General features: G+C 34.3%; 1 protein-coding gene across 2 annotated transcripts in view; it reads left to right on the plus strand.

Moving 5' to 3' along the window:
- The window catches only part of LOC125669662 (Ig-like and fibronectin type-III domain-containing protein 2), a 91,105-nt gene that overhangs the window by 14,338 nt on the left and 57,318 nt on the right, over window positions 1-19,449 (plus strand). For both annotated transcript variants that reach the window (XM_048904351.2, XM_048904352.2), the window contains exons 2-4: window positions 1,022-1,113; window positions 4,408-4,511; window positions 13,824-13,920. In XM_048904351.2, the coding sequence (XP_048760308.2) occupies window positions 1,050-1,113; window positions 4,408-4,511; window positions 13,824-13,920 (265 nt within the window). In that variant the 5' untranslated portion in view covers window positions 1,022-1,049. The remainder of the gene's footprint in view (window positions 1-1,021; window positions 1,114-4,407; window positions 4,512-13,823; window positions 13,921-19,449) is intronic.

Here is a 19,449-nt window from a genome sequence, read left to right on the forward strand (position 1 = left end):
CCTATTTTAAAAAGAATGAATGTGTTAGGTGGTGCATAGAAACAGTGGAAGCGTGGGGTTGGGGTTTAATTGCATAATTGTTTTTATAGCCCCTATAGCACTTTAAGTTCCTTATCTTACAAAAGTAAGTGTACTTAAAAATATTGCAAAATGATTCGTAGATGTCAAATCGCCAGAACATGAATTTGTGAGTGAACTGTTATATGTATTTCAGCAATATAAGAATTACACTATAGAACTTTGATACTGTCAGAGATATAACCTATTATTTTAAAATTATGTACTCTTTGTGAAAAGGTCATTTTAAATGTGCACAATGATTTATGATGCCCTCGCAGGCTACATGTGTGATCCTTGTACCTTGTCTCCAAAAATTGGTCTCTAAATGCATTAACTTGTTTCCCTTCAACAACAAGACACCTTATTTAGAGAAGTAGTCTGAAAGGGGAAATTAAACCAATTTCATGTCCAAAAAATTAAATGCACTGTGAAAGGCATTTAGTTATACTCGGGGGAGGGGGGTATTATTCCTTTAGGTAGATGGTATAGGGAGTGTATTTTTCCTTGGGGAGTGGGGTATTATTCCATGTTTGATGTATAAATTTATCTATCCACTGTATCGAACATGTTTAAATTTCTTGATCTTGATGAAAGAAATAGATGAAATGTACAAGATAGGGGTAAAATTAGGAAGATATAGTTGTTTAGCATTCTTACATGTGTATCAAATTATAGAGACCTGAAACAGCACTGAGTAATTAAGTAATTTCATATGTTAGAATAAAGCCCAAGTTCTGCACAAGTAATCTGAAATATACTAAGAATCTTTATTTGATCAGAAGCAGTTTGTATGGCTAGCAAGTGAACTAAATCCTTCTCGGTAAAGATCCGAAATATCAGTCATCAACCGAGAACATTCATTGATTTAGAAATATCTTGCTCTGAATGTAATAATGTTACAGGCACCTGTATAATTCATTGTGGCTGAGACTGCAGATGATATTTTCTCTCTTTTTTTCAGTGCCTCTGACTGAGATGTTTATAAGCTTATGAAGATGACTTTGGTCAAAGCTGTACTGTCTGTGATAGTGGCAGGGCACCTGCTGACCGTGGGTAAGTGACATTGTAGTAGAAACTAGATTATAGTACATCAAGGTAGTTGAGATTATCTGTAATGCAGTGCTTGATTCTGGGTTAATGAAAACTCCAGACAACTGGATCATGGCAATTCAGGAAGTAGATGTTGAGAATATTTGTTTTAGACACCAGTTGACCCATCGTCGCAAACCACGGGTTATTGTTTCATTTTATTTCACAAACAGAATGAAACAATAACCCGTGGTTTGCGACGATGCAGTTGACCTGTATATCTAGGATTGTACTGTCGAAAACTTCAAACAAGTGGAATTATTGTTACATACTTCAAAACATTAAGTAATTGATAACATTTACAGGGCATGTAAGAATTCTAGATATTAAGAAATGAATTTCATTTTTTGAATATAGATAAGGGTATGGACTGCGATAATTTATGCCACTAGCATATGTTATGAAGCGCAATACCGGTATGAAGTGTTGCAATTCGTGTATTTTCAAAAATGAACTTAATTTTTTTTTTATATTTATACATTCTACTATCATTTTTGTTGGAATTCCCAGTCATTAAAATAAACATATGATATATCTTAAGATTCATACATGCATAATGTTCGCAACTGCATGGCATTAATGAGGGAATGGCTATTATTACAATTTGTCTATACCGCACAAAATATAACAGGAAGGGAGAAAATGCAACAGACCAGACCAGGATTTGAACCTGGGCCCCCATAATCTCTAGTTAGGTGCTGTACCAACTTAGCTATCTGGACACCGACAATCAACCCCGGCTCTGGTTTGCTGCATTTTCTCCATTCCTGTTACATTTTGTGCTGTAGCCAAGCCCCTGGAACTGACAGATGAAAATGACTGCCAGGTAAAAGCAGGAAAAAAAAAACCCGCCAGCTTTTCTTTAACATTCTTAATGAAAAACATTTTTGAGCACTGGCCATTCGGGCCTCTGTATCTAAACTGTTTACAAAACCAAAGAAAAATTCACTTGTCCAAATCACAAAATATTACTTTTTTCAGTTTTGAAAAGAACTTTGAAGAAAGAGTTCAAGAGTACAATATGTTTACTCAAAACTAGTTCAAGTGTGTTAGAGACACTATATTTACTATTAATTCTGGTTACAAAAATATATGGTTATATAATTTTAACAGAAAGTTAGTAATACTGATGAAAAGCACAGGCCTGGAGGCCTTGTATGTGTAATATTTTTACAAGACCAACCCCAATTTTATTGGACTTGTTCTTTGGGCCAGTGGCTAATTTTGATGACTGCTGTAATGTAGGAACATTTAGTATTCCCCTAAGTGATTGAGTATACATGTGGTATAGAATGGTAATGACCATGGCAAAAAGCAATTGTTTAATGAAGATTATTTGATTTGAGGACATGGCTCATGAATAGTCTGATTTTGATCTAATTTTGACTGATTTAAAACTATATAAATAACAAAAAACTGGTTTTCATAAATAGAGAAGATATTCAAAACTAATTATAATTTTAACATTGAATTATGAGTTTCTGATTAATGACAACATAAATGCAGGAATTTTCTGCTATTTTCTTTAAAATGACCAAAAATTGCTATTTTCAACCTGGCTTGAGAAGGTATTGGTCCACATGTGTCGATCAAGGAAAGATTGACACATATTAATCTTTATATCATATGTTGCAAATGCCTATATCTATTTTTGATTGACACATAGCTTATAGCCCATTATTTCTATTCAAATGCCTGACTGCGAATTTGACATTACATTGTACTTACAATTATATTTTTCCCAAGATAATTTATATTCAACAATTTGGAGATGGAAACACCCATATGAGAAAAAACTCGGGCATTCTGTAGCTCAGTTTTTGTTACTGAATAATCATTGAAGTACCTATAATGAAATAACAAAACAGTCAAGTGAACATGACATTTATTATCGTGATCAAACAAATGACGTAATAAAATGACGTAATAGACAAGATATACATAATTAATTGGCTGGGAAAACTTACTGCAAACAACCGTTTACTAATGACTTGGTTTGCAAACGAGCAAATAAACACGTAAATTACACAAATTGATCCCAGCCAACATACATCTAAAAAAAACCCACTAATAATATCAAGAAGGTCACACACACAGAAAAGGCCTCAAAGCAATGGAACATGCAAACAAGTTGCATGTAAGTTGCTGTGTCAAAATAATGCAATTTCCATAATATTCTGGTAACTGTTATATGCGAATATAATTTCATTTTTAGTTTCTGACTATGTCAGCACGGAAATTATCTGAGTTTTATAGATGTCAATGAATGTTTCAGGGACAGAAATGGCTGTTGTTGAGCCTAGTTCCTTGGAATTATTCCCATTTATTTTTCACTTTGTCATGATCAATTCTTTATAACAGAGCTATTTCATTCCATAAACTTACTGAATTTGTGTCCCACTCAGAGCAGGTGGTTGCACATTGACAATACAGTTTATTTTCCTCAAAACACAAGACCCATGACAAGTTTTGATGATATTTATCTAGTACTATATATACATATGCTCCAACACACAACTATTTACATTATTATACACATATGTAAACAATGCAATTTTGGCTTAACACTGGCTCAGTCACTACTAGATCAAGAAACAACTTGCTGAGTTGAAGCATCCACGTGGTAGAAGCCCCCCCCCCCCCCCCCCCCCCCCCCCGATGTATGGTACATAATTGTCAAACCCAGCAAGCCTTGTACAGAGTTGGAAGATCTACGTGGTAGAAAATCCCCAGTACATAGTGTACTGTCACAACGAAAATTGTGAACTCTGCTCAATTTGAACACGATAGATTACCACCTGATTATGTATGATAGCTTAATGGGAATTGAATAAAATGTGCATATTGACAGTACAGCTACAGTTAATTCTCAATAAACTTACCACCTTTTGTGATTTGGGAAATTTGGTGGTATATCAAATTTTTTAAAGTTTTTTAATGTATAGCATATCAATGGATAGTGTAATCATGTTCAATGATTATTTGCTATTCATTGTACACTTTTATGATATACATGTATATATACACATTTACTATAATTTGTATATATACACATTTACTATAATTTGTATATATACATATTTACTATAATTTATAGTAGATAAAATGCTTTGTTGAACAATGAAATGCATCCACTATTGAATGAATGGACTTGTAAAAAAATGATTGAAAATCTTTAGTCTACTAGTGATTAAGATTCTAAAAATGTATTTATAAGTTATTAGAATTCAATTTATACATGTTGTTTTTCCTTTGCAGTGTCTGCTGAATTAGAAATGCTGACAGTTAGTGAGAATCTAAATGTTGGGAAGAGCCAAACTGTTATCTTACTCTGTAAGATTAGGGATCAGGGGCCACGAAAGGTAAAACCAAACAAAAAATCATTCAAAAATCTTCAATAAAAAATTCACCAGAGAATATCATATACTATACATTACATATATGATATATTTATGCCCACGACGAGATCGAAGATCGGGGCGCATATTGTTTTTGTTCTGTCTGTAATTGCGTAATTCTGTCATTCTGTCATCCTGTCTGAAACTTTAACCTTGCTAATAACTTTTGAACAGTAAGTACTAGAGCTTTGATATTTCACTTGAGTATTCCTTGTGACAAGACCTTTTCGTGGGTTTCAACATTTTTTACCCTGTGACCTTGACCTTGGAGTTTGACCTACATTTTGAAAATTTTAACCTTGCTAATAACTTTTAAACAGTGTTTGCTAGAGCTTTGATATTTCACATGATTATTCCTTGTGACAAGACCTTTATACGAGTACTAAAGCTTTTGACCTTGACATTTGACCTACATTTGACCTACTTTTTTTTTTTTTTTTTTACATTGGTCATGACTTCTAAATGGTAAATATTATAGCTTTCATATTACACACGAGCATTTCTTGTGACAAGATCTTTCTACTGGTACCAAGATATTTGTCCTTGTGACCTTGGCCATCTTTGGAATTGACCATTATCGGGGGCATTTGTGTTTCACAAATACATCTTCTTTCCCTATAGATTGTATAGAGAGTACTCAGGTTTTTATTGAGACATAAAATGCCTGAGGAGTACTTAAACTCAATTGTGACATCACATCTGCTTATGTTATTCAATGGTTGCTATGTCTCATCTGTTTACAAATAACATGTAATAAGGGACACTTTTATCTGCTACAGAAAATGTAAATGAAAGAACATTTCTAGAATGCCTATATCAGCCTGTGATTGTTGCATTGTAAAGCTGATTGAGGTTGTGAGGTCTGTTTCTGTGCATCAACAGAGGCTGGGCATATTTCCTGACATTCATCATGATAGATAACACACGATACTGTGCTGTACTATTCGGTGCTATACTATGCTATATGTCATGCTATGCTATACTATACTATGTTATATGCCATGTTAAACCACACTGAGATCCTGCTGTGACTCACTTAACATGAAGCTTTTTTCCTTGTGTGTTCACATGATACAGGTGCACACTATCGGGCGGACTATCAAAAACACATAATTCTCGACATTTTAAAGTCTGTGGGACAGGAAAAACTTAAAAAGATCAAAATTTTGAATTTTCCAGAGGTCAGGAAAAAGAAAGTTGAGATTATTTTCCCCATTTACCAGACATTATCTTGGGCCTGCATATTTTCCATATGTCCAAGTCGTTCAAGAATATTATACACATGTTCTATTAATATTAGAATATCAGTTGTTTGTACTGTGAGCATTTCATCACAACCATTATGCATGCACATGCAAAATGAAATCGATCATATTCAGTGCAAGAATCGAAATTCATAAAACTTTTTGCATTTCTTTAACTATTAAAATGATCTCAATATCAAACTTTCTCACTTCTTTAAGTTATTCACTGGACTTCAAACTCTACAAATTTAATTTCATGCTATTGTCAGTAATTGACTAAGATTGCTTAAGTTAATAAGCCAGATAAAATTGTATTGATGATGTGTCAACTGTACACACAAACACACCAACTAACGAGATATGAGGCATTGCAAGCCACCTAATTATTTTGGAAAAATCCATGCAAGACTAATTTTGCACATGACTGACATCTTGTATACACAAGCTGTACTTTCAAGTTATCACGAGCAAAATATATATGAAAAAAATATGTGTACCAAGATTTGATGTTAACTGGTCAAGGATTTTGAAAGATTGAGAGTTCGATCCAGAGTACTAGTAAATCTTTACTTTTGAGAGATCAAGAACTTTGAGAGATTGTAATCCAAACCATTAAGAATCACCTGCATAATACTACACTTTATTGAGAATCACCTGTACATTACCACCTTAAAACCTCAGCTGCACAGCATCTGAAATTCATGATGACTAAAAATGCATGATTTCCACAAGTTAGTGAAATCGACATAGAAAGCTGCCTCCTCATCCCCATTTTCGTGTCATCTGATAGGACTTTTCTTTTTCTGATAAACTTTTTTAACGATGTTGATGTAGTTCATCAGTGATGAAGTAAATGATGATTTTATAAAGTCCATATATGCATCCTGCATGTGACGTGTTTAAAAATTGTAACATAACATGTTGAAATTTTGCTTCTCTTTTGTTTACTCTGGAATCAATATAGTCTTGAAATTTGACACAATATGATATACTGTACTACAATATGTGTCGATGTTAATCATTTAGGTAAGACATTTACAAATCATATGTCATGCAATTATACAGTCAGTCAATAAGGCAGGTTTATGGCTAACTGGAAAATAAAAGATAAATCTATTTTTTTTGGGGGGGGGGATTATGATATTAATGATTAAGGTGTATGTATATCTGTTACATTGAATTGCAACAGCTTCATCAGTCCCTATTTTTACACCATGCATTCATTTTGAAAAGGCATGTTTTACATTGCACAGACTAAGCATCATTGTGAATATTGGAAATGAAGACACCAAATGCTACTTTGTGGTATGGTGGAAAAGGTAGCCTCTGAAGTTCCACTAAAACAGCTTGGGGAATTCAGACAATTAACCATTGCGTTTTGCTCTGTAAACATGCTCTATAATTCTAGGTTTTGAAAAGAAGGGAACGGAAAACATGGAAAATTGTCTTTTAAATCATCAAAGGTATTCATATATGGTGGAGTTTTCAAGCATTGATCACATTTTAATTATTCTGGTTTTGGGCAGCATCAGAATAGATCATTACCATTGATAAACAGATTATACTGATAAAGGTTAGATATATTGGACAATACAGACACTAAAGAGAGAAATTACATGAAATCAATATTCATTTGTCTAGCAGAGGACAAGTATTGGAGAAGGTTGTTTATTCTTTTAAAAACCCATATTACAATTATTTACAGTTTTGATGGGTATGTTGTATATTTAATGATATTTACAGTTTTGATGGATATGTTGTATATTATTTAATGATATTTACAGTATTGATGGGTATGTTGTATATTTAATGATATTTACAGTTTTGATGGATATGTTGTATATTTAATGATATTTGCATAAGGCAAAGGAGAACAGTTACATTCATACAATATTTTTTAACATGAATCTCATGGGAACTTTTAGGGACTTAATAATTTATTATTCAGAGAGACAGTAGAAGTAGTATGTCTTGATAAATGAGTTTGAACAGCATCAATTTGAAAAGCTTCAAGAGAAGAATGTTTCATGAACAATTGATATTGTATTATTGTACCATAAACAGGTGATCAAATGTATCAAACAGAAATATGGTGCCAACAAAACAAATTTTTTCAAACTCATGATCTCATAGAATTACCGCTAAACACCGTACACAGAGAATCATGATCTCATAGAATTACCACTAAACACCGTACACAGAGAATCATGATCTCATAGCATTACCACTAAACACCGTACACAGAGAATCATGATCTCATAGAATTACCGCTAAACATCATACACGGAGAATCATGATCTCATAGAATTACCGCTAAACATCGTACACGGAGAATCATAATCTAATAGAATTACCGCTAAACACTGTACACGGAGAATAATGATCTCATAGAATTACCACTAAACACCGTACATGGAGAATCATGATCTCATAGAATTACCACTGAACACTGTACACGGAGAATCATGATCTCATAGCATTACCACTAAACACCGTACACAGAGAATCATGATCTCATAGAATTACCGCTAAACACTGTACACGGAGAATCATGATCTCATAGCATTACCACTAAACACCGTACACAGAGAATCATGATCTCATAGAATTACCGCTAAACACTGTACACGGAGAATCATGATCTCATAGCATTACCACTAAACACCGTACACGGAGAATCATGATCTCATAGCATTACCACTAAACACCGTACACGGAGAATCATGATCTCATAGCATTACCACTAAACACCGTACACGGAGAATCATGATCTCATAGCATTACCGCTAAACACCGTACACGGAGAATCATGATCTCATAGCATTACCGCTAAACACCGTACACGGAGAATCATGATCTCGTAGAATTACAGCTAAACACCGTACACGGAGAAACTCCAAAGTACTTTTTATCTAATATCCAAAAAGGAAATAGATTTTACATGCTATGAACAATGGACAAAACAAGAGCAATCAGGGATTGCAAATTGCTAAAATTTAGTCAGCTCTTAGTGCCACCAATTAAGCAATCTACTGAGAAAATTTGGATGTGATCCCTGCAATAGTTTTTTTAAAAGTTATTTTTTAATTTCACTCTACAAATATAAATACACACAGTCACAAAAAAAACCTACACATAAATTTACACAAATAGAACTAAAAACGATAATCTCCTTAATAAAATGGATTCAAGTGATGTGTAAAAGAAAAAAAGGATGAAATGAATCTTGGAGTGAAAGTCTGTTTCTATGCATTTTTAAAGTTGTCTGATACGACGTCTGTCAGAACACGGAATTCTTTGTCAGTCATTCACTTCTGTTTGTGTTATTTTAGAGTGCCCTGTCTTCTAAATTGGATATCGATGGAAAACATAAATGCCTATGTTACACCCATTGCCTGTAGCTGTTTTGTTAGTGAGATTAGATTCATTTTAGAAAAAAGATACTATTAAACCAGAAAATTAATTCTCTGAGAGTGTTCTCACCAACCAGACTACAATAAATCAAATGTTGAACGCCAGACATCTTTTTCCTTGTCTTTGATGAAGATTTTGTTTTAGGATTAAAGTTTGCTTGTTTACTAGCTTGACTGACATTTGTAACTTGAATGCATTTGATTTCAGAAAAAAAGATGAATAGTAGCATGTTACTGTTTGTAAGTGACACAAGATAAATGATTGAAATTCATTTCATGGTTCAATTCAGTGTCTTTCTGTTAGCTTATTTGATCAAAGATGAAAATAAGGTCAAAGTTGAATATGTACAATATATCATAATCGATCATCCTGAATTTGACTTTATAAACTAAAGATGTAAACAAAGTTGTTGACCTAATTATTCTCAAGGATTTAAAGCCATATGCAGATATGCGCAAAAAGTAATCATTTACTATCATTATACCCCCCGCAACAAGTTGTGGGGGGGGTATACTGGAATCGGGTTGTCCGTCCATCCGTCTGTAGACGCAATGGTTTCCGGGCTCTAAAGCATTATCCTTTCCACCTACCGTCACCATATCATATATATGGACTACCCATGGGATGAAGATGTTCCCTATCGATTTTGGGGTCAAAAGGTCAAAGGTCAAGCACACTGGACATCGAAGTAGCAATATGGTTTCCGGGCTCTAAAGTGTTATCCTTTCCACCTACAGTCGCCATATCATACATATGGACTACCCATGGTATGAAGATGTTCCCTATCGATTTTGGGGTCAAAAGGTCAAAGGTCAAGCGCACTGGACATTGAAGTAGCAATATGGTTTCCGGGCTCTAAAGCGTTATCCTTTCCACCTACAGTCACCATATCATATATATGGACTACCCATGGGATGAAGATGATCCCTATCGATTTTGGGGTCAAAAGGTCAAAGGTCATGCGCACTGGACATTGAAGTAGCAATATGGTTTCCGGGCTCTAAAGCGTTATCCTTTCCACCTACAGTCACCATATCATACATATGGACTACCCATGGGATGAAGATGTTCCCTATCGATTTTGGGGTCAAAAGGTCAAAGGTCATGCGCACTGGACATCGAAGTAGCAACACTCAGAAAAGAGGTAGTTTATACCTATTACCAACACCCTTTGGGAGATTGGGGTAAGTGGGGGGTATTCTTAGTGAGCATTGCTCACAGTACCTCTTTTTTTTTTAACTCACCTGAGCTGAAAGGTCAATTGAGATTTATTCACGAGACGTAAATTTTGCAAATTGTTATTATGTCTCCCCTCTTACAGGGCGACATGTTTTTGTACTTTCCGTCTGTCTGTCGCAAAATTTTGCGAACGCTTCTCCTATATGGGTTATCGGATAGACTTGAAACTTTGTACAATGCTTTATTGCCATTTGTAGATGTGCATATTGTCAGGACAGGGGGATCCAATTACTTTTCTAAAAGTTATAGTGGATCTAAGAGGGATGGAGGATGTCAAAAAAGCTTGTGAACGCTTCTTCTCCTATATGGCTTATCAGATAGACTTGAAATTTTGTACAATACTTCAATGCCATTTGCAAATGTGCATAATGTAGGGACAGGAGGATCTGATTGTTTTCCTTAAAGTTATAGTGGATCTGACGGGTGGAGGGTGTAAAATAGTTTGTGAACACTTCTCCTATGTGGCTTATGGGTGTTCATAATGTCTATGTTCCTGCTCATGCTTTCTCCTCCAAACCATGCAGTACATTAAGAGGAGGAGGTTTCATTTGGTGCACTTCCAATTTTGGGAGTTGGGGAGACATTACGGTGTACACAGTTTACATAATTTTCTAATTTTTAAAACATTGTCATAGGAGTAATTATCTGCATACCACTTTGTGGAATTCTTTGTCTAATAGTATTTTGATGAAATCACATTTTTAAATTTTCTTTTGCACAAATGAAAAAGTGATCATTTAATATTTTGAAAAGTATGGTTCTGTATAAAGATGTAGTAAAAATTTGTGGGAAGTGAAAACTTTTGGCACATACGCACTGTATCTGTAGGGCCCCTATCTGTGTTTGTTTTCTCTTTCCATCCTTTTCTTTTCGATAGTATAAAAATGTTGAATTTAAATTGAGTAATGGTCTATCAGTCACCCAAAGGATTGACAAGTACAATTATAAACTATTTCCATTCAATGTCAGCTAATCTGAAGAAACTTGGATATAATCTGTAATTTTGCAAAGTTTTATAAATAGACTTGATTCAAGTTTTCAGAGATACATATGTGAGTGACTTGCATACCGATTTTGCCTTTTTCTTAATATATGTATTTAAAAGTCATTCAAGGTCATTGATGATTACAAATGTGTCTACCGGGAGTTTCATTTCAATGCAGAGAGTTTAAAATAATTTTGTAGAAAAATACAATAGCAGATCTGTGACTTTAAGGTTCAAAGTCATGTCATGTAAACAATTTAAACAAACATCTCTTAAAAACAATATGAACAATGCTCTCTAGATTTATTCAACGAATTGTACATGTATGCAGGTTTATGAATTTTTGATTAAGTGCATTAAATATACATTGCATTCAGAATTTTGATTGCATTCATTAGAATTTATAGAGGAGGGCCAAAGATTAAGATTGCATAATTATTTACAGGCAGTGCTCTTACGTGTAGCATGGTTTCATGGGTACAGTTCATGAGAGATCAGGTGTATTGTTGATGACTTTTGTTGTGCCACTTGCAGAACTTGATGACATTTCAGGATTACATTGTCATATTCTGTCCGTCTTACCATCCATGGGTCACAACTTAGGGAATTTTATTTTTAATATGCGTGTTCATTGTGTGAAGGTCATTTAATATATGTAGAGCCACACACTAGTAACTAGTAACTATAGGTTTAAGTTGTGACACGACTTGGGTGATTTCAATATATAACTGAGTATACTTATCTCTGATATACATAGCACTTTTGAGAGGGCATGCTGTATGCAAATGAGGATCTGTAAAATATCTCTAATGCAGTGAGGTTAATCACTCGTTTTTTTAATATTGCAAAATGTATAATTACCCCTTATTTTCTAAAAATCAAAATGTAATTCAACTGCCTGGTCTAAAACAAAATAAATTCTGACAAATTTTTGTAACACATTTTTGCTCCCGTAATTTTTTTTTTGGGAGCATATATAGTCGCAGTTGTGTCCATCCATCTGAGCTCATATATATCTCCTAAACCTTTCATCATAAATTGATCATAACTGATCACAAATATTCCTTGGGACATAGAGATTTTTGAACCAGGGTCATTTTTGAAAGGTCAAGGTCATTCAGAACATATACATTATAAAATGTAAAAAGTTCCTTATTTCAGCAGTTATTGAACAGGTATACATAGTATATCACACAAAGGTGTAACAGGCAAATGGCTTTCAGACAAAGGTTACTTAAGGTCATTTTTGAAATGTCAAGGTCATTCAGAACATATACTTTATATAAGGAAAAAGTTCCTTATTAGTCCCCTACCGACAAAGTTGAAGGTCACTTTAGGTTTGCACTGTCTGTCTGTCCTTCTCTCTATCTGATACGATCCACGATCAGATGTGACCAATATGATGCAGTTGTGATATGTGGATTCATGGATTATGTAACCATAGAATTAGATTGGCACTCTTTGATTGTCTTTATTTCCTGCAGAGAAATGTCCAAACACTGGATTTTCAAAAATAATAGTGAAAAACCAGCAAAACTTTTTAGGTAACAAAGAAGATTTTATGAGAATGTGAACACTATGTTATATAAATGAGACAGGAATTACTAAATCACTTGTGTCTTATTAGCAATGTAGATTTCAAACAAGTCAGGTTGGTTAAAAAAAATTATCGCACACCTTGAAAATGTTAATGATGATTATAATGAAGAGAAGGCATATTATTTTTCCTATTTTAAATGACAACTTACACAACCACAATGGATTGAATTAAATAAATGCAGTGTGCTAGTGTATGCTTACGACGGAATATTTTTAAATTGCATATTCTACATTAATTACAATAAAACTAGTATATAATGCTGATCAAAGACATGCATGCTATATATACAATTATAGAATTACTTTACAGTTATACATGTATGTATGTGATGATTTTTTTATCGTCTCCAAAAAATGAAGTGGTCTGGTACATTTTTGAAATATTTAAATATTTATTACCCATGGCCACGGGCTGGTGACATAAGATAATATATGTATACATCCAGCTCTGTTATACACTGACACTATATATCAACCGGAAATTTGCTAATTAAAACAACTTTGCACTTCATAAATAAACTGCAGTTAATCCCCCCCCCCCCCCACCTGAATTTGTCATTTTCATTCCCCTGCCTCATCAGAGGACTTGTTTATCATGTTTATATATAGCCAGAGTATATATGTTTATGAGTTTGTAGACATAATTGTTATCATTGTCAAAGAGCTGGAAAAAATATGATTAAAATATGTTGCCCAGAGGGTATACTATAATTCCATGTATGTGTACGTATACATTAGCTTTGGATTAATAGGTTGCTTTGCAGGCATGTTATGTTGTATTTATTTGCTTTTCAGGTGATTTGGAAAAACTTGAAAGATGGCAGCAAAATCTCGGTGAATTCAGAAATTCTTTCTCAAATCAAAAACAAGTACATGATCGAAAGGCCCCAAGGTAAACTATTATGCATTCTCTGCTGATGATAGCAAACCAAGGATATTGTTTGGGTTTGTTTGACAACATGATTGCTTGTAAGCTGTAGTCCTAACTAAAACATTGACCAGTTTATTTTTACAAAGGCATGACCCTGTTAAGATTTGATTCATGTGAAAATATGCTACCAGAGTTAAGGCTATTTTGGGAATGCAGTGTCTGAATTTGACCCATAACAAATTTACAATTTGTAACAACTGCATATTTGACCTTTAACAAGTGTATTGGACATAATTCTGAATTTGACCTGTAATAACTATATATGACCTGTAACACTTGTACAATTTGAATTGTAACAACTCTGTTTTTGACCTGTATAAATCTTGTATTGATAGTAACAACTTTGTAATTTCAACTGTAACAAACTCTAACCAGCAGCAACTGAACTATGTCTGACTTCTAACAACTCTGTACATGTAATTGAAATGTAACAACTCTGTACATGTAATTGAAATGTAACAACTCTGTACATGTAATTGACGTGTAACAACTCTGTACATGTAATTGACGTGTAACAACTCTGTACATGTAATTGACATGTAACAACTCTGTACATGTAATTGACGTGTAACAACTCTGTACATGTAATTGACGTGTAACAACTCTGTACATGTAATTGACGTGTAACAACTCTGTACATGTAATTGACGTGTAACATCTCTGTACATGTAATTGACGTGTAACAACTCTGTACATGTAATTGACGTGTAACAACTCTGTACATGTAATTGACGTGTAACAACTCTGTACATGTAACTGACGTGTAACAACTCTGTACATGTAACTGACGTGTAACAACTCTGTACATGTAACTGACATGTAACAACTCTGTACATGTAACTGACATGTAACAACTCTGTACATGTAACTGACGTGTAACAACTCTGTACATGTAATTGATGTGTAACAACTCTGTACATGTAACTGACGTGTAACAACTCTGTACATGTAATTGACATGTAACAACTCTGTACATGTAACTGACGTGTAACAACTCTGTACATGTAATTGACGTGTAACAACTCTGTACATGTAACTGACGTGTAACAACTCTGTACATGTAATTGACGTGTAACAACTCTGTACATGTAATTGACGTGTAACAACTCTGTACATGTAATTGACGTGTAACAACTCTGTACATGTAATTGACGTGTAACAACTCTGTACATGTAATTGACATGTAACAACTCTGTACATGTAATTGACGTGTAACAACTCTCAGACTGTAATTGACGTGTAACAACTCTCAGACTGTAATACGCAATATCGCGACTACTTTTTCCGTCTTCGTTTTAAATTTTACTTTCCCCTTTCAAAGTCTCACAAGACCCAGAGTATGTGAGAATTTGAGCATGTTGGTAAATAATACCAGTTTTGCAACTTTTGTCGTGATCGATTCACCTGATTTTAACAATGGTTCACTATCATTGCATTGCAGTAGACTGTAGTAATGATTCAAGAAAGAAACCTGATACGCAGAAATATCCACAAATGATAGATTTTAATGGAAATTATGTGGATTTTTTCCCACTGCTGTCAGCCAGGAAATTCCCAAAGCTGAGAACAGCTTGCGTCAAAACACATAGCTTCACGAGCCAAATTCAGTTAATTTTTCCTGTATCCAGACGTTTCACACACCTTTCATTTAAAAATGTTTTTAATTGTGGAATGCACAGGTTAAATCGTCTTCCGATGCCATGTTTGAATAAACAAAAAATGCCCAAGATAGACACGCTTTTCCGGACTTATTTACAAGAGAGTTCCGCTAACTCGGTATTTACGATCTTGCGTATTGACGTGTAACAACTCTCGGACTGTGTTTGACGTGTAACAACTCTCAGACTGTAATTGACGTGTAACAACTCTCAGACTGTAATTGATGTGTAACAACTCTCAGACTGTGTTTGACGTGTAACAACTCTGTAAAACTGAATTTAACCTGTAACAACTTAGAGTATTTGACTTATAACAACTGTATATTTGACTTATAACAACTGTATATTTGACTTATAACAACTGAGTATTTGACCTTGTAATAGCTGTGTATTTGACCTGTAACAATTGTGTATTTGGTGCTGTGGCCTGGTTAGGAAAAGTGAAAAATGCAATGGACCAGACGAGGATTCAAACCCAGACGCCCTGAATCTGTAGTCAGGTGTTCTACCAACGGAGCTATCTTGCCACCAGTGATTGTACCCGTCTGACTGCCACATTCCTCCCTTCTTAAATGTCTTTACACATTAACATCAACCCATGATTTTTATCCCTTTGGCAGGCATTTTCACCTGTCAGTTCCAGAGGCTGGTCTATGGCACCAAATGTAACATAGGAAAGGAGAAAATTTATGACTGGACTGGGAATCGAACCCAGGACCCCTGCATTACTAGTCAGGTGCTCTAACCACTGACATCCACAGTCCATATAGCCCTAACTACTACATTTACCAATGAAATTATCACGTTTTAAAGCTATAGCATTAATTAAGCTGATACATAAATATAATTTGTATGAGTTGGAATAAGCATAGACTATCAATTTGATATATAGAGCCATTGACCCAAGAATAACCCACAAAATCCTTAATTGGCTTATTTCCAATGGAGTCCTCATGTTATTTATGCTGTTTATGTTATCATTTTTCCTTTTCAATCCTGGGTCATTTTAATTATACTGTCTGAGAGGTACAGGCCTGGCAGACTTGTAAATCTATAGAAGCCCTAGTCTTAATTTACTCTGGCCTTTAATAAATGATAAGTCACCTATAGTCACCTATGATGTGCATGAGGTTTGCAAAAAGAAATTTGCAAATATTTGACACAGCTTGGTAAGCATAAGGCAGCTTAGAGCAGGTATCAGCAAGTTGTGATTGATTTTCGCTAAGAAAAATAAACTGAAAAATATACTGCATCCTTTGTGGTCTGTGTAAGGGCTGTTCCATTAAAACATATGAGGTACATGGGGATGGCAATTTAAAAAAAATCTATGGGTGCTTGTCATTGGTAGAAAATTGCATCTATGGTGGGTACCTACTGCCAGAAAACTGCATCTGTGGGTGGTTGTTTTGATAAAATCTTTATTTTTTTTTTTACCGAAACTGAGAGGAATGCAACAAGAGAAAGGAAGGGTTGAAAGTAGAATGTGAAACAAACACCGTTTTCTGTCTTCATTTTATCTCGGTCGATGAGGTTCCGCGATCCGGTTATCGTTTCCGGTTAGACTCTAAAATTATAGCGACCGGAAATTAAGATTATCTCCCTTGTCCAAAATGGAAAACGAAACGTGCTCGTGGTCCATTGAAACGTTTTTTTTTTTTAATTCTGCCGATTCTACCCAACATGTCAAATCGAAAATAAAAATAAAATGCATTTTCAATTTTACGAATAGAAAATCGTGAAACGCAAACGTATTGATTTGTATTTGGTAATCACTATTCGTTTTGTGAAATATCTTTATTCCGTATTTTTAAAAACCATGTAAACAGATATGGCCACGCACGATGACAGTAACGATACTTATATCATTCTTGGCGACGAAACAGATGCTGAGATGACATTTCATCACGAAAAAAAGGAATTGATAGAAATAAATATTTCTCATACAATTGGCGGTATTCTTGCTGCTAACACAACACAAAATGCAGTGCTATGTGGGTGTTTAAAGATGAGAGGAAGGTACAGTTGTTAGCGACTTTACTAGATTGGATGTTCTATCGTTAAAGTGATAATGTCCTACGGACCCGGTTTGAGTGTGGTGAGGACCTGTACCGAGACACATTTAGATTATTGTAACTAGTGACTGTCATAATAAATGTATTTTAATACATGTACGTGCATCTCTGCCGTCAAAAATCCTAACAGGGAATAGTTCTAACAGTGTGAGAAATTGTTAGATGCTTTTGATATTATGATGAACGCCTGTAAAAAATATGACCAGATAAAACTCAGAAAGGTATGCATATTTCTCGTAAATTAGTATACCTTGTGTAGTGGTGGAAAGAATTTGAGTATCAAATAAAAATGAAAAACAAGAAACTTTTCTTTCAAAAAGTTGGTAGATAATTCCATGGGCATGTCTATGTGGGGAAAATGGGGTTAAAAATTATTTCATGGGGGTATAAACATTCTGAAACTAAAAGTGGAATTACTACATACAATTGTAATTTAGTGCTTATATTAATTTTTTTTTCTTTATGTTTACAATTTGTTAATGTAAAATCTTTATTGAGCATAATACAGCAAAATTACTGAAGAACATTATATAAATACTGGATACATCAAAGAGATATGACCTTACACATTCTCGGCTTATGTTCTACCAAAGACTCACGAAATAATGTTAATGATTTATTGAAAATGAAACAATAGATATTAAAAATGTTTATTTTTTTTTTTTTTTTTTTTTCTCCCGACCGACCCTAAATTTTATTTTTAAAATCCGTAAACCAATAAATTAAAAAATGTGGCCTAATAGTTGTTTTTGAACATTTACAATACTAGGCTTTTTATGAACAGGTAGACTTAAAAAAATTGATTTAGTTCATCGTGTTTAAGAAAGACAGTCTTGATAAAATAAATTGATGGTTCTATGATCAAGCTTCATTGATGGCCAGTTATTTGAATGGTGATGAGACCCAAGATACTCTTCTCTTTACTATCATGCTTGGGAACATCTGAAAATAGACCTCTATTCAGGGGTTATAAATAGTCATTCATACATATTGAATTTAAAGAAAAAGTGTATTTCACATTTATTTCACTTCTATGGGTGGTGCCGCACTATCTAAAATTGCTTCTGTGAGTGGTCCCTCATTACATTTTTAAGCTTCTATGGGTGGTTACCCAAATTTTAAAGTGCCTTCCCCGGGTACCTCATATGTTTTAATGGAACAGCCCTAATTCAAAGCATACCGTATGCACATGTACCTATAGCTGCAATGATATAGCCCTGTCTGAATTTTAGCTCACCTGAGCCGAAGGCTCAAGTGAGGTTTTCGGATAAAAACTTTCCGTTGTCTGTCATTGGCGTCATTGTAAACTTTTCACATTTTCATATTCTTCTCTTGAACCTCTGGGCCAATTTCAACCAAACTTGGCACAAAGCATCCTTGGGTAAAGGGGTTTCAATTTTGTTCATACAAAAGTGCAAAAATAGGATGGGATAATTTAAAAAATCTTCTCAAGAACCACAGGGCCAGAAATGCTGAAATTTACATGAAAACTTCCTGATATAATGGAGATTCAAGTTTGTAAAATCATGACCCTGGGGGTATGTTTTGGCCACAATAGGGGATCAAAGTTAGAAATGTGAATATATAAAGAAAGTCTTAAAGATCTTCTTCTCAAGAACTACTGGGCCAAAAGAGTGGAGATTTACCTAAAAAGCTTCCTGATATAGAGTAGATTCAAATTTGTTCTTATTATAGCCCCCTGGGGTAGGGTGGGGCCACAATAGGTGATCAGAGTTTTACATGTTGATATATAGGAAAAT

This window comes from Ostrea edulis, chromosome 4 (assembly GCF_947568905.1).
Source record: "Ostrea edulis chromosome 4, xbOstEdul1.1, whole genome shotgun sequence".
Taxonomy (NCBI): Eukaryota; Metazoa; Mollusca; class Bivalvia; order Ostreida; family Ostreidae; genus Ostrea; species Ostrea edulis.